We start from the raw sequence: 15,328 nt of genomic DNA, 5'->3' as shown, positions 1-15,328 counted from the left end.
GGTGCTCAAGTGTTGGTGCAAGTGTTGCATAAGGGACGCTGCTTCTAATTGGACAATTAAGGTTCTTCATTCCCACCCCGTAACCTCACACAAATCAGCCAAATATGCATTCCAAGTGCCTGTTTCATGTCTCTGCCACTGAACTTAGAATACAGGCAAACTACAATGAAAAGTGCCAGCATTACATTGTGGTTTGTTGTGCCAGTCTAAGCTTTACACATAGAGTTCCCATATCAATTTCAAACTGCTTCTAACAATTGATGTCATTGTTTTACAGGCATCCGCCCCCACACCCGTTCAATCTCGCGCTTCAGCAGCAACAGTAACTAGGCGCCAACCATCACAACGGCCCCGTTAATAACAGACTCAGAAATGAATAATAAAATAAATATAAAAAACTTACCTTGGCTTCCCGCGCTAAGTCCCGAGACTGCAGACTCCGAGTCCCGCCGTCCTGGATTTTGAATTCCGCCGCTGCGTCTGACGTGGAGTGGGCTCTCGTCACTGAAGGCTGCAGGCAGCCTCCCTCCCCTCCATGGCAGCCGGCGCTGATTGGTTTGGCCGGCTGCCCTAACCGCGTCATTTCTCCTAGTCTGCATCCTGCAGAACAGAGAGTGGGAGGTGGCTTGGGGGAGCGGCTTGCCCACTGTTGCTAATACTGTCTGTTTGGACAGCCTCTCAGGCTGTCCAAACTGTCAGTATTAACAACAGTGGGCAAGCCACTTCCCCAAGCCACTCCCCCCTGCCCTGAGGCTCGAGTAACCAGGAAGTTCTGCTGACTGCTTTCTCGCCGTGCGAGGAGGGCAGGCAGAAACAAATGGTAGTTATAAATAAATAACTACCATTTGTTTCTGCCTTCTTCTCGCACGGCGAGAAAGCGGGGGGGCGGCGCCCAAATGCCCCCATGGAAGAACCGCCACTGACCACTTGTGCTGGATTAGCCATTGAAGTATTTGGAATATTTGGAATTTAGAGAGCTGTGGGTGATCCTTTTAAATGTTCGAGTTTGAACAACCTACAGCCAGAAGTAGGGGTCCCGTACTTAGCTGAGGAGGATTTTTCCCTAACAGCACAGACGTTTCTGGTAAGTAGGTGAGTGGGGGCGTTTTTGCACACAAAAGAAAAACTACTCCAGAGACCCATTAAATGAATACTCAAGCTAGGACATTAGTTGCGCCATGTCATACAGTACATACTTTCTTGTAAAACTATGGATTTGTTGGACAACATAAACATCAAAACTATGCATGACTGAGTACATGCACACCATCAGGATACGTTGGGCTTAGTCCTTGCTAGCTCACAGTACATCACTGGTACCCCCTAACCTAGCAAGGTTACAGGTGGTATGTGCAACCACAGAACATGACAACCCTGACTCCTCAAGAAAATCATGGAAACAGATCTAGAACCCATTCGTTTGGTAACTTATGCATACCCAAAAGGAGACACAAGAAATACTCGAATTGGCATTTTATATATTTATTGAAGCAATAAGATTCTTGTGTAAAATATGTGTTATGCAATTATCAATTAAAGGTAACAAAACAGAGAAATCACCATCAGAGGATTGGTAAAGAAAACAAACAATTCAACCATTGTGCTGTTACATAGATTATATGTTTGCATATAAGTACAGTTATAGTTAGGCTTCTGCCTAGCGCTCCCTATCCTCATGTGCTTAGGGTGGGTAAATCTGCCCTAATCCCTGTTTGGTAATAAAACTCCACTGTTATCTTTGGGTGTATTTCATTTGGGAGCCCTTCTTGATGTAGAGCTGGGTGCCATCCTTCTCAGAAGGTAAATAGGATTCAGCTAGGCTGGAAATCCGGCTGTGGTGTGACCCCAACAGTGGCAGCGCAATTCTCCTCTATCTAAACCAAGGAGTGATGTTGTTTATATAATAAACTTCACCCATGTTGCTATGCTGAAGTCCCAGTCAGGCCGTCACTATTGATTATATCCTTACAAAGCTGTCCCACAACGAACAATAACAAACATCAAAATTTTGTACAGTAAACTTTAGCTTTCATACAGAATGTTCAAGCCTATGATTATATGCCTATGAAGAAATGTAAATGTAAGCAAAGGTAATTTCAAAGAAAATTATCCCTACAGGCACGCAAGCAGATGTGTGTCAAATATCAACGTTCAAGAAAGATGTCTACTAAAACATGAACATGTAAAATGGTGGTATAACAGCCCAGGCCTAATGTGACCACATAACAAGGGGGAAATGATCTACGTTTTTATGACGATTTGTAAGGATACCAAAGCAGGCTCCTGCAAGTTGTTTTGCTTGTGAATCTATCGAAAGGGAACTGTCCAGCCACATAACTAAGCTTTTTATGGGGGAGGAATAGATTGGCGGATATCCCATATACTCTGGCCAATCTAATGATGGTTAAGGGTGGGATCTATTCTCCAGAATCATCAACTCTGTCTTCTCCCAATTTAGATTAGGACAGCAGTTTGTTATCCACATAGCTACTTTTTCCAAGCAGTGAGACAGCTGTTGGTATTGCAATCCTTTCCCCGGTGTGAGGGAGACAACTAGTAGTGTGCCATCTGCATATAACATGATTGACAGCCCAAATTCCTGCACAATGGCAGCTACCTGATGCATGTATACTTTAAAAAGTGTGAGGCTGAAGGCAGAGCCATGTTGTACCCTGCATTTCAGGGTTAAAACGTGCAAGTTTTTGCAAATTTGGAAAGACCTGCCTTTTAAAAAGGTGAGACAATTAAGAGTGTTGTTCTTTATTGTGGCTTCACTCATTCTTTTTATAAGTATTTCATGGTCAACCATATCAAACGCTGTGCTGAAGTGAAGGAGGATGATAGCAGCAGGTCCTCCTTTCGTCCAGCAGCATTTTTAGATCCTCTGTGATGGTTAGGAGTGCTATGTTTCCATGCTATGCTCCAAAGGGAGCTGAGAAACAAACCAATTACCAGATATAGTTTGAAGCCAATCTAAGTATCTTCTCTGTAACTGTGTTATGTCAGGCTGGAGGATAAAGATAATTCTGTTGGCTATTAAAAAGATGGTGCAGGAAGCTTATCAGAACCCCAGAAATAAAAAGTGAAATAGCAGAGTAGTCGTTACCTAATTGAGTCTTTTAAGAATGATTTCTTAACTAAGAGTGACAACTTTGCGGCAGTTCTGATTCCCCTAGCTGTGTGCAACACGCTGAAGTCCCTGCGGTGGGGGACTTCAGCGTGAGCTCTGTGCGCTTTGCTCTGCCTAAAAGCGGCGGCCTGTGTGACCTACAGAAAATGGCGACCGGGACCCTGTCACTGCTATGACCACCTACGGAGGATCGCTGCTGTGCCCCAGGCGTTGCTCGTGCGACAGGGAGTGAAGTTGAAACATTGCCGATGTAAAGAGCGGGGCAGGAGCGGCTCGCGCTGCCCAGGGAGGTGCGTCCTAAATTGAAGCGCTATGTTATCAGAGGCTGCTGGTGGGAGCGGCGTGATTGGCAGCCCACTGTAAGACCTGGAATATTGCCGGTGTGAAGAGCAAGGTAGGGGCGGCTCGCGCTGCCCAGGGAGGTACATCCTGAATTGAAGCGCTGGGTGCTACGAGGCCGCCGGTGGGAGCGGCATGATCGCGGGGCCCCTGCGATCTGATTGCCCGAGCGGCCGCTTGAGGTGAACGCTGGCTTACCGACAACACTGTTTGGCGCTGCTGCGCTCTGTCACCTTACGCCCACACCTGCTGGGGGTCGTTGTGTGGAGATGAGACGCTCCTGACGCCCGCCATTTTCGATAACTGACAGCGGCAAGTGGCGGTGTCTGTTGCCGGGCAAACGCGATCCCTCTGAACGTTTGCTACCTGCGCCCAAGGCTGAACATTATCAAACTACCTGCCATCTATAACATATGCAGTGAGTGAGGCGACCCACTTTGCCCTACCTAACTGCAGGGACTGTATAGAACTCAGGCAGGCAGGCAGGAAAGAAGTGTACGAGTTCTTTTCCATACAACTATAGCACATAACAGGGACACACCAGGGATCGGTTTTGGCATTTGTGTTCCTCTTCCTTGCGCGCAAATTTGCAATGCATACCTAGCCGCTTCTGGAAGCATTCCTTGGAGGAGTGTGGGACTAGGAAGACCTGTGAGGTGCACTGTGGAGCTACTTTCCCCTACCTGAGTATAACCCGGGGTTGCAGCGCTTCAACCGCCCACATCAGGGTAATCTTGGTCTTGTATCACGCTACTAGTGGAGCGTGGTGGGAGAACGGCCTTACACCTAGTGACATCGGGCTTCCATTACGACGGCGCATCGTGCCACCGCATCGCCGAGATGGGCAAACCGGATAAACAAGTACAGCCAAAGCTGTCTTTTGAGTCAAAACGCCTCAAAAAAGCATCATCACAAGGTGCATCAGACACAGAGACGGACTTGGAAGCTGGGGGCATGAGTAAGCTGGAACGTATGTTGTGGACCATGCAACAGAGTTTACAAACCATTGATGGCAAAATCAACACGCTCAATCTCCGCATGGACAATATGGCGTTCAAACTGGACAAGCATGGCGTACACTTAGCAGAGGCAGAACAACGGATTTCCAACACCGAAGACAAAGTGGACACTACGGCTAAATCCTGCGCGCAGATGGAGCAATTGCTTTCAGTAATAAATGCGAAGAATGAAGAATTGGAAGCCAGGTCCCAGCGCAATAATCTACGCATTCTTGGGGTCCCTGAGTCCACCAATGTCGGGAAGATGGAATTATATGTTGAGGATATGCTTAAAACTATGTTCGGCCCAGAGAACTTCTCCAACATGTTGTTGGTTGAGCGGGCACACAGATCGTTGGCGCCGCGACTTGTTCTGGGTGCTACCCCCGACCAATAATCGCCAGGCTGCTTAATTATCGGGATCGCGACGTGGCACTTCGGCTGGCGAGGGAGATGGGCACTACCAAATACCGGGGCGTGGAGGTTCAGCTCTTCCCAGACTTTACAACAGCGCTGCAGCAGGCAAGGCCCGAATTCCAACCGGTTAAAAAGACGCTGCAAGCTCTGGAGATACAATACGCCATGCTTTACCCAGCGCGCCTCCGGATCCAGCAGGGTGGTAAGACCAAATTATTTACAACTCCGAAGGAAACTCTGCACTTCAACAAGCAGCTTGAGCGCAAAGAACCAGCAAGTGTGGATAGAAACGAAGCTGACAACGAAGACTGATAACCTGAGTGGCTGTTTTGACTGAACTGGTATAGTACTGAAGCAGGGAGACCTTTGTCACCCCGTTGGTAGTTGATACGATGTTTTGATAGCTCACTGATTTGAGACTGAGGTTGGGATATCACGCTACTGTTCCCCTTTTTTCTTTTTCCCCTTCTTCTTCACCATACGGTGGGCACCATGGTGGACTACACATAATCTAAAGTGGTCCCCGTTGTTAATGGCTGTTACGTTCTGACCTCCACATGCAGTCGTATCACATACAAGGCTAACTGGTTAGCTGTCTTGGAGTGTTTGTTGATACATGTTCTTAATATTGTTGCTTAGCTGCTGGGGCGGGTGACGCAACATACTGCTTCCTGCTTTAGGACTTCTGTGATAACCTGATAGAGATCCTTGCTGATAGGCCTTGTCACAGAAAGAGCACCGAATGTGCCCTGACAGTTACTATTTGCAGTTCTCCACAATGAGCGGACTAGCTGCTTGCTGTGGGCAGGGTGGGGGAGTATAATTTTGCTGTTTAGTTATGTGGGTTTCCTCAGTGTGATTGGGATGTTGGGGTGGGTGGGGTGCTTTGTTGGGGCAATATTCAGAGATCCACTCGTGACGGACGGAATACACAGATGGTTGGTGATTGGAGTATACAGGTCACATATTATATATGTAGAGTATCTTGTTGTGATGAATGTCAGGTTGGCACTCTGCAGGATCCGCTTGTAGTAATAATGCTCCACCTCCGGACCTCCCAAACACCCTGATCAATATAAACAGGGTGTTCAAGTGATACGGTGACGGAAAAACCCCAAAGGGAAAAAACCCGGAAAAGGAAGGAAAGGGACCGCTGGGAAAAGAAGCTGTAAAAAAGAACACACTTTAGGTTAAATACACATACATGAACACCTGCTCTCATTCAATTCTCGCTATAAGAACAGTGATTCACCTGTGCTGTCTCAATTCCTCTGTATGCATGAAGCAGTATTTTCTCAGTGCGCCTTTCTCCCCTAAACAACACAAGAACCACAATTGGAGTAAAAGCATCCAATAATATCATGGGCACTGTATGTGAAGCCCCTATTTTTTACATACCCCAAGAACTCAAAAGAACTTCAGCACAAACATTCCATAGAAGTCAATATATTCTTGACACTATCCAGTATCCCTCAGGTAAATAGTCTTGAGCAAAGAAAACAAGAATAATAAACGTGATAACAATCACAGTCTTAGTTTATGGAAATACGGAAAGGATTTCGTCATTCACCTCAGTTGCCACCAAATTCGAATCCAAACCCATAGAAGTAAATCAAACACGGCGGGGCGTAGTAGCCACCACAGCCGCCCGCTTTGATATTTGTAATCCACTAGAAAGAATGCCAAGTAGTCACTTCTTCGTGACGGCAATGCGGAGGAGGCCCCCCCTTATTATTCCGCCACTTGAACCGAAGAGAAACCAGACCTCCCAACAGAACGAAAACCAAACAGAGATCACTCGGTAAGTGGATAGGATAACTGAGCATCAATAGTCAACACAATAATTAGAACACCCGCAGCACTCGAGAGCAAGCCGCTCTACACACTGCTGATGAACTTGGTACCTGAACCTTGACCGCACGCCTTGACTTCAGACGCCGATCTGCAACAAAGGCTCAGCAAAGGGAACCCTCGGTTTGAGAGCCAGCCGCTCTCGCAAGAACACAATCAGAATCACGTACAACGTCTCCCTGGCGTAGCCGCGTTATATCCGGCCAAAACCGCAAAGGTTCCTGGGAATTGTAGTCTTTACCTAACAACCAGGTAGGCGCTCTGGGCTACATCCTGACAATGAATGCAAATGACACAGGCAGAGAGTAGACTGCACTGGATAACATGGAACGTTAGAGGGCTCAATGATCCAAAGAAAACAAGGCAAGTGTTTAGCAAACTTAGACCGCCATAACATACAAGTGGCACTGCTGCAAGAAACGCATCTTACCAAGGTGGCAGCGTCCTCTATAGCCACTAAATGGGCTGGTGCTCGATTTGATTCCTCCTACTCCTCATATGCGAGTGGGGTTATCGTCCTAATTAAAAAGAATGTCCCCTTTGTTAGTACGGATGAGGAGAGTGATGATAGTGGTCGCTATGTACTCATTCAAGGCAAATTATGTGGTAAGCTAGTTACCATAGTCAATGTGTATGACCCTGATTTTTATGCAGGGTTATGGAACAAAATATATCAGTTACCACCTACTGCACTTATATGTGGGGGAGATTTTAATGTGATTTTAAACCCTGCACTGGATTGCCACACTGCTTCAGATCCCATCCACAAGAGAGCAACACAGGCAATTCACACTGGTATGGAAGATCTAGGCCTTCTAGACATTTGGAGGTTGAGACATCCCGGGGTGCAAGAGTGTAAATGCCATTCATATGCTCACAATTCGTGGTCCCGTATTGACTACTTGCTAACTACTGCAGATGTTGGCACGTGGATCACTGGGGCTGTACACCTTCCTCGTACCTTATCAGACCATTCCCCAGTACAACTTACTATGGCGATACCCACTTACACACCACCCCAATTTCAGTGGCGTCTCCAACCCTCTGAGCTGCTAGATCAAGTGTTCAGGGAGGGAGTGCGTGAAGCTATTGACAATTACTTCACTGAAAATGTAGGAACGGTGCAGAGCTTCTGCACTATATGGGAGGCCTTTAATGTCACTGTGCGGGGCGTATGCATCGGCCTGCAGGCTGGGGTACTCAAATCGCTTTGTGGCCCAATGACACAGCTAGAAAGGGAACTGGGTCAACTAGAACGGCAGTATGAGGAGACAACTGAAGCGGCCCTGCTCGCCACTATACGTTCCAAAGTTACAGAGTACAATGAGCTAGCAGAGCAGGAGGTGAAACATATGTCCTGACGTTGGCGAGCCCGATATTATGGGGAAGGAGGCCGCCCTGGTCGTGCATTGGCGAGCAAGATCACGGAGATATGGACCAAACGCTGCCTGATCCAGTCAATTACAGTAGGTGGGACTACTCACTGTGATACACCTGGGATACTTGATACATTTACACAATACTATAGAGATATGTACGAGGCTAGGCATACTGCGACTGAGGAAGACATTGCTCAATACTTAGATGACATTGCCCTGATATGGTTGTTGAGGGGGCAACAGGACTTCCTTATGCATCTGTTGACAGCGGATGGGATGAGATTAGGGATGCTATAGCAGCACTGCCTAAAGGTAAAGCTACGGGCACAGAGGGGCTTCCTGCAGAGTTCTATAAAGAATATGTAGATATTTTGGTCCCTCATCTGCAGGCCATGTTTGATGAGGCACATGAACAGCAACGCCTCCCAGATACACTGCGCGAGGCTCTCATTATCACACTACTGAAGCCAGGGAAAGCCGCAGATAAATGTGACTCCTTTAGACCATTATCGCTGATGAACACGGACGTCAAGATCCTCGTGAAAGTGCTGGCGACTAGACTACAACTCCTAATACCGGTTATGGTCTTACCTGACCAGTCAGGGGTTATTCCGGCTCGCTCCACTGCTCACAACCTCAGGACTCTATTTGCAGTGTTACACCTCCTTAAACCTGAAATGTCCGCGGTTGCAGTCCTGCTAGATGCCGCAAAGGCATTTGATTCCATCGCATGGACATACATGTTTGCAGTGCTGCACCGTATGGGGGTTCCCTACTTATATACCAACTGGATCAAGTTGCTTTACACTAGCCCCGTGGCCCAAATACGAGTTAATGGCCAGACCTCGAGCCCAATACCGAATAGGCGCGGCACGAGACAAAGGTGCCCGCTGTCGCCTTTACTTTTTGCGATAGTTATGGAGCCTCTGGCTTGTATTCTGCGACAAAGGCATGCCGAGGCCGCACTGCGTTTTTTACAACGGCCGTTAGCTGTGTCCATGTATGCAGATGACATGGTCCTGTACGTGCGAGAGCCGGCAGTGTACCTAGACAGTTTGATTAGTGAATATGTAAGGTTTGAATGGTATTCTGGCCTTGCCATAAATTGGGACAAATCGATAATACTACCCTTGACAGATAGTACTAAGCCCTTTGAGTTGGAATGTGCTTTGGCATGGACAACTGAGCCAGTCAAGTACTTGGGTATCTGGGCTCACAGAGACTCTCAAGTTGTTGTGCGCGCCGATTCTGGTACTGCAATACGTGCCTAGAAGACCAAGTAGCTAGATGGATTAAACTACCACTTACATTCGCGGATAGGGTGGCAATCATCAAAATGGCGGTGCTACCACGGTTTTTATATTTAATTGTGAATATCCCTATACGCCTCACCCAACAGATTTTTTCTACATTACGATCGCTGTTAATCACACTGGCATGGAGAGGCAAAAAGCCATGAGTAAAGTGGGAGACGCTTACAAGACAGTATGAAATTGGGAGTTTTGCTGTACCGGATATGCAGTTATACTATCTTTGTGCCCAGGCACACTACGCCTATTACTGGCAAAAGGCTCCACCGTATACACCATACGTCGCAGTAGAAGAGGGTGGCACCCATCCAATACCACTGAAGACAATGTAAGTGAATAACATTACTGTTCTTGAAAAGGACGAAATTGACACGGTGAAATGTATGTATCAGGCATGGCAAGAACTGGGACGTCGGGCTAAGAAACTACCACTATATGCACCGGCGATGCCTCTAGTCCATCATATGAATATATCGGTGACTGGTGAGACTGGCTCACTTAAAAGGATGCATGCTGCTGGGGCACACACTATGGCTGACATATACCCCAATGGCCAGTTTCTGCAACTCAGTGATTTTGTTGGGAATCAGGAAAATGTCGCTATGCTAACGTTCATTTATAGCAGATTGCGGGCAGCACTAAAAACGTTGTATTCTAGTTTCCCAGGAGAACCACCAACACTAGAAGCTCTGCTGTCTCTATCTATACACTGCAAACAGCTCTACTAAACTAGTTCCACGATTATATACAGCCTCACAACGTGATGAGGCATTCATTGCAGACGCCGCACTAGCAAAATGGAATGCTACTATGCCACAACCACTGACAGAAGACGAGTGGGAAATGAGTTGCCGTCTCACTGGGCAATTTGCTGCAGATGGTATTCTTAAATATATTCACTATAAGCATGTCTATCAGGTATACTATACTCCAATGCAATTGTATAGATTTGGTTTGCGAGACTCTCACTGCTTTAAGAGATGTGGGGCTGAAAATGCAGATTTTCAGCATCTGGCCTTGGTCTGTACCAAAGTAGGAGACTTTCGGGGTGGGGTCACGAATGTGAACCGCAACCTTGTGACACTGGCGCTACAGTTGGCGAAACGCAGGGTTTCAATGCACTGGGATGGCCGCCCAGCTCCTAAATTGGCACACTGGCTGCAAGATATAACATACTGTAGAGATCAACTCACGTGTTATGCGGAGGGACTGCCCAGTGCCTCCTGGCCGCGGGACATTTGGGCCCCTTTTACCGCCTACCTACTGGCTAACACTGCTGATTAATGCCATCTCTGCTATTGTATCCATGTGACTACCCTGCTTACTACTGTACTTGTAATTGTTTTCTTTTTTCTTTGTATTATTTGTGACCTCCTTGTCTCTGTGTAAACATGTGATAATTGGCTCTTCTGTATTATGTGCGATAAATAATGATGTCCTGATATCTCTGATGGTTCTGTTCTATGAAAATTTCAATAAACAAAGTAAAGTAAAAAAAAAAAAAGAGTGACAACTGACTTTAGCCCTGCTATTAGGCAATGTCTCTGGGGAATGGTTGATGGGATGCAGGAGCAGATACCACAGACATAAGTAATAGTGAGTTGTGCAAGGGCAACCATATTTTATCTGTCAGTAGAGTCAAGACACCTCTTTGAGGTGAATGTGCGCTCCAATATCATACCTGTTCATGGCTTAAGTAGGATGAAAAAAAATTGGATCTCTAAAAGGGATGCAGCCTATTTAATTATGGGTGTGGCTTAAACATATAAACTGAATTTCTGTGATTCTCAGAGTGTGCCATCAGACAGGTATTTTGGTTCCTCTTTGAGCTTTCTATTATTCCATCCAGATATTTAACACAACAGCTGAAATACACCTAAAGCCAGCCGTGACTACAGGTTGTTATTTTATTTTTTGGGAAGTTTTATATAGAGTGAACTTGACCCGAAGTTATCAGAGTGCTTTACATGAGCACCAGTTGCGTTACAGACTGGCACATTCATTTTGTTAGGCCAAAGCAGTTTAAGTGATTTGCCCAGAATCACAGGATGTTGAGGGTCCCTGCCTAGACTTGAAACTGTTTCCCCAGCTTTGAGGTCGACTGCTCTAGCCACATCATCTCCCAGGTTTGTCAATGGTTGTTTGCTGATTAACAAAAATGAGTAACAACGATTGTGTCGTAAATAATGAATATTGAAAACATTACTGAGGTCTGTGGAATGAGTAGTGGTCTTCAGAGGGTCTTAATCATTTGTGGTATGTTCACTATGTTAGACATTTTCTCTCCACATCTCATCCATCTGCACATCTTACACCTCATCTTTTACTTTTAGCACTCTCTTTTCACTGTCTCCTGAATGCATTAACCTCCACCTCCTTCACTTCATCGCCCCCTAAACACATAATGCACCCACTCACCTTTAAGCACTGTATTTTCTTGTACTATCGTTGTTTCAATATTTTGACAGCTCTGTACCTCATTCACACACATTTGCACAGAATCACAAAATATGAACAATGCTCTGTACGCTCTACAGAGAGGCCAAGGATTATATGACCATGTATTCTGAACACCTTTTTGACCCGCTGACAGTCACTGTGAGAAACTCACTGTCTTTAGCCTGAACTCCAGAGCTCTCAATCATGGCCCTACAAGCACCTGGAGGGGACTAGGTTCAAAATATGCCCTATACAACAGTAATATGGTACAGGGAAAAAAAGAAACATAGTATCCTGCAAAAAGCAAACACTAATAGGGAATACAAGATTAAATAAAACACTTAAAATATAAACAGGAACCATATCGCTGACATGCATTACTTTAACGTTTTTACATTCATTATTCAGAAATCGATCAGTGGTTTTACCTGTACAGTAAAGGACGTGGATACAGGCCCAATTGGCACCTTTTTCAATGTCCATTTAAAATTAATAGCAGGTCGGAGACCTGGAGGAATCCGACCCACTTACAGCCCTGAACCTGTTTTTTTACTACAAACTATGGTATCCAAGCTCAGCATTAAGATTAAAGGCCACCTCCATTGGCCAGTATGAATTCCATGCAGCCTTAGAGGCAAAAGGAATACTTTGCTCTGATTTATTGTTATTAAATGAACAGACTTAAAATTTGTGTATAATGCTTTTCTTTACATCAAGGTGATCCCAGGACGAGTGAGCAACCAGGCCTCACATCCTTCCACACACTTTTCATGCGGGAACACAACCGTGTGGCCAGGGAGCTGCGGCGGATAAATCCTCGCTGGTCTGGAGAAACGCTCTACCAGGAAGCCAGAAAAGTTGTAGGAGGGATTCTCCAGGTATTCGCAAAAAGTATATTTATTTGACTAACTTTGAAAGCCTGCAAAATTTGTAATGCTGACCTAAAACAATCATGTTGATTTTATCACATACAAAAAGTCTAAAAGTAGCAGGAATTGCTTGCAATTTGTTTAACCACTGGCAATTGCTCAGGGTAGCATTCCAAGCCATCGATCTTTTTCCCACCAAGCCACCTGAGTTTGGACCCAGCCATATACAAATCAGTCTTGACCACGCTCCAACAGGAACAGCCCAGCCCGTATCCACCTAGGTGGTTAAGAGTTTCCCCAGACGTGGGATCCTTGTGTACTGTGCCACCGGAATCAACCTGCATCCGTCTGAAAAGCCACTGCTAGAGTGAAACTGATCTTGGATTGCTTGTGTTACAGTTTAGAGAAGACCTGCCTTAGCAGTTGGAGCTGGACTGTTCCTATTGGAGTAGGGCCAAGACTGATTTGCATGTGGCTGGGTCTAATCTGAGGTGTGATGGAGGGCAAATGAATGGTTGGTTGGCTGGTATGCGTCCTCGGTGAGTACTAGTGGTTAGACAATTTGCAAGCATTCTTCCCATCACACTTTGTGTGTTCGAGGTACTGCATTCAGCGGTAAAGCGCATGTTTAGATGGGGGTCCATTGCTCACTATGCTTCTGGAACCAAGATGCAACCAAATGAAGAGCGCCAACTAGGGTGAAACTAGTCTTGGGTTGCTTGTGTCCCAGTGCAGAGAGGACCTGGCTGACTTGGTAGTTCGGGCTTGACTGATCCTTTTGGAGAAAGCCAAGACTGATTTGCTTATATCTGGGTCTAATCTGAGATGGTATGGTGGGCAAAAGAGCAATGGGTTGGAATGCTAACTGAAGCAATTGGTAGTAGTTAAACAAATTGCAAGCATTCCCCCCATCACCTTTTGCGTGTTTGATGTACTGCCCTAAGTGGCATGGGTAATGCCAGGCAAGGGTACCTTGCTCATTGTGCCACTGGAATGAAGCTGCACCTGACTGAAGAGCCCCAACTAGGGTGAAATTAGGCTTGGCTTGCTTTTGTTTTGGGTCAGAAAAGACTTGGCTTAGCAGTTCAGGCTGGGATGTTCCTGTTGGAGAAGGACCAAGACTGATTTGCTTATGGCTGGGTCTAATCTGAGGTGTCATTGTGGGCAAAAGAATGATGGGTTGGAATGCTACACTGAGCAATAACCAGTGGTTAGACAAAGTGTAAGCATTTGTTATACAATGGGCTGCATTGTTAGCTGTGCCACGCTCAATAGCTTTCCTTGCGTCCATTTTTATGGAGCCGAACACGCTGCTTCTTTAAATGGCTGCATGAATTCATGAGTACGTCTTCACATTGGTTGGACTGCCAGGGCAGTCTTCGGTTTTCCTCTACCTGGGTACCATGTTGGAAGCCACCATATTTCTCCTTTCCTGAATTCCTGGTCAAGAGTTTTCTAGTCCCCAATCTATCATGGCGGCTTACTCGCCTATTATTGAATTTCCTTCCTAATTTATAATGGCAACATCATTGTCTGATGTTATTTTCTGTCCTGGGGTTTTGTAAGGAGTAGGATTCCCTTCCACTTTGCAGTGCAATACTTCTTTGCTCCGGTGGGTGTGTTTCCATGCTCCTGTTAAAGTTCATTCCAGTTGTCATTTCCGATCTGGCTGCTCTTGTTTTTCTGTTCTTCCTCACTCCTGTTGGAAGTCCCTCCTCCGGCTAGTCTAGTTCCAGTTTGCTGGATTTTTTGGTCTCTGCGCTTGCTATCTTTGAGCCTACCATCGTCATTGGGATTTTTCCTCCTTGGGGCTCATTCTGGAAGGCTCTATCTACTTAGGTGCTAAAGGTGTCAGCGGCATCATTGCTACCTTTGGCAGACCAAGATGGTCAAAACTTGGGCTCAAAGATCCTGAAGTTGTCCTAAGCCATTGACCAGACGTTCCCAACCCGAGAGTCCTGACAGACATGACAGATTGCAACGCCCAGCTTCCTGCCCAGGCTGGGATAGTAGAGATCCTAAACAAGATCTAACGAAGGTAGGGCAAGCAGACCCGGCACAAGCCTTGGTTCTGACAGTGCAACAACAGGCAAAAGAACGGTAACAGCTGCGGAATGAGATCTTTGTGCATCGTCAAGCGCTTACTACAAGAGCATCTGATGTTCCAACCATTTCTCCTGCAACTCCCCGGTTTTCTGCGGATACAAATAAGTTAAAGGAATTCTTGGATTTTCTGACTGTGTTCTTTGACTTTTGTTCAACTCAATTTACTGTAGGTCAAGCCAAGTTAGGATAACTCATCAGTGCTCTGTGTGGCCAGCACTGGCCTGGGTGATCTGTCTGATAGCCACAGATGACCCAAGTCTTTTCAGTTATCCATCTTTACTCACTGCCTCACAAACATATGTTCGAGAGACCAGGTTTAGAGAGTTCTGCCAAAGAAGTTCTTTGTGATATTTGGCAAGGCAATCAAGATATCTTGACATACATTACTCGCTTCCACCACTTGGCCACAGAAACTGCATGGGTATACTGGACCCTTGTCATCTTTTTTTTCGCAGAGGTATTTGGGAAGAACTTCAGCTTGTGGTGGATC

The 15,328-nt window shown here is 46.0% G+C and overlaps 1 protein-coding gene across 1 annotated transcript in view; it reads left to right on the top strand.

Annotated features, from left to right (window-relative positions):
* Positions 1 to 15,328, top strand: part of LOC144822229 (myeloperoxidase-like) — a 187,243-nt gene that overhangs the window by 110,824 nt on the left and 61,091 nt on the right. The window contains exon 9 of the mRNA XM_078679478.1: positions 12,581 to 12,741. Coding sequence (XP_078535604.1) covers positions 12,581 to 12,741 — 161 coding nt within the window. The remainder of the gene's footprint in view (positions 1 to 12,580; positions 12,742 to 15,328) is intronic.

This window comes from Lissotriton helveticus, chromosome 3_1 (genome assembly GCF_964261635.1).
Source record: "Lissotriton helveticus chromosome 3_1, aLisHel1.1, whole genome shotgun sequence".
Lineage (NCBI taxonomy): Eukaryota > Metazoa > Chordata > Amphibia > Caudata > Salamandridae > Lissotriton > Lissotriton helveticus.
Note: the sequence above shows the minus strand (reverse complement) of the source record. Positions and strands in the feature narration are given on the sequence as shown.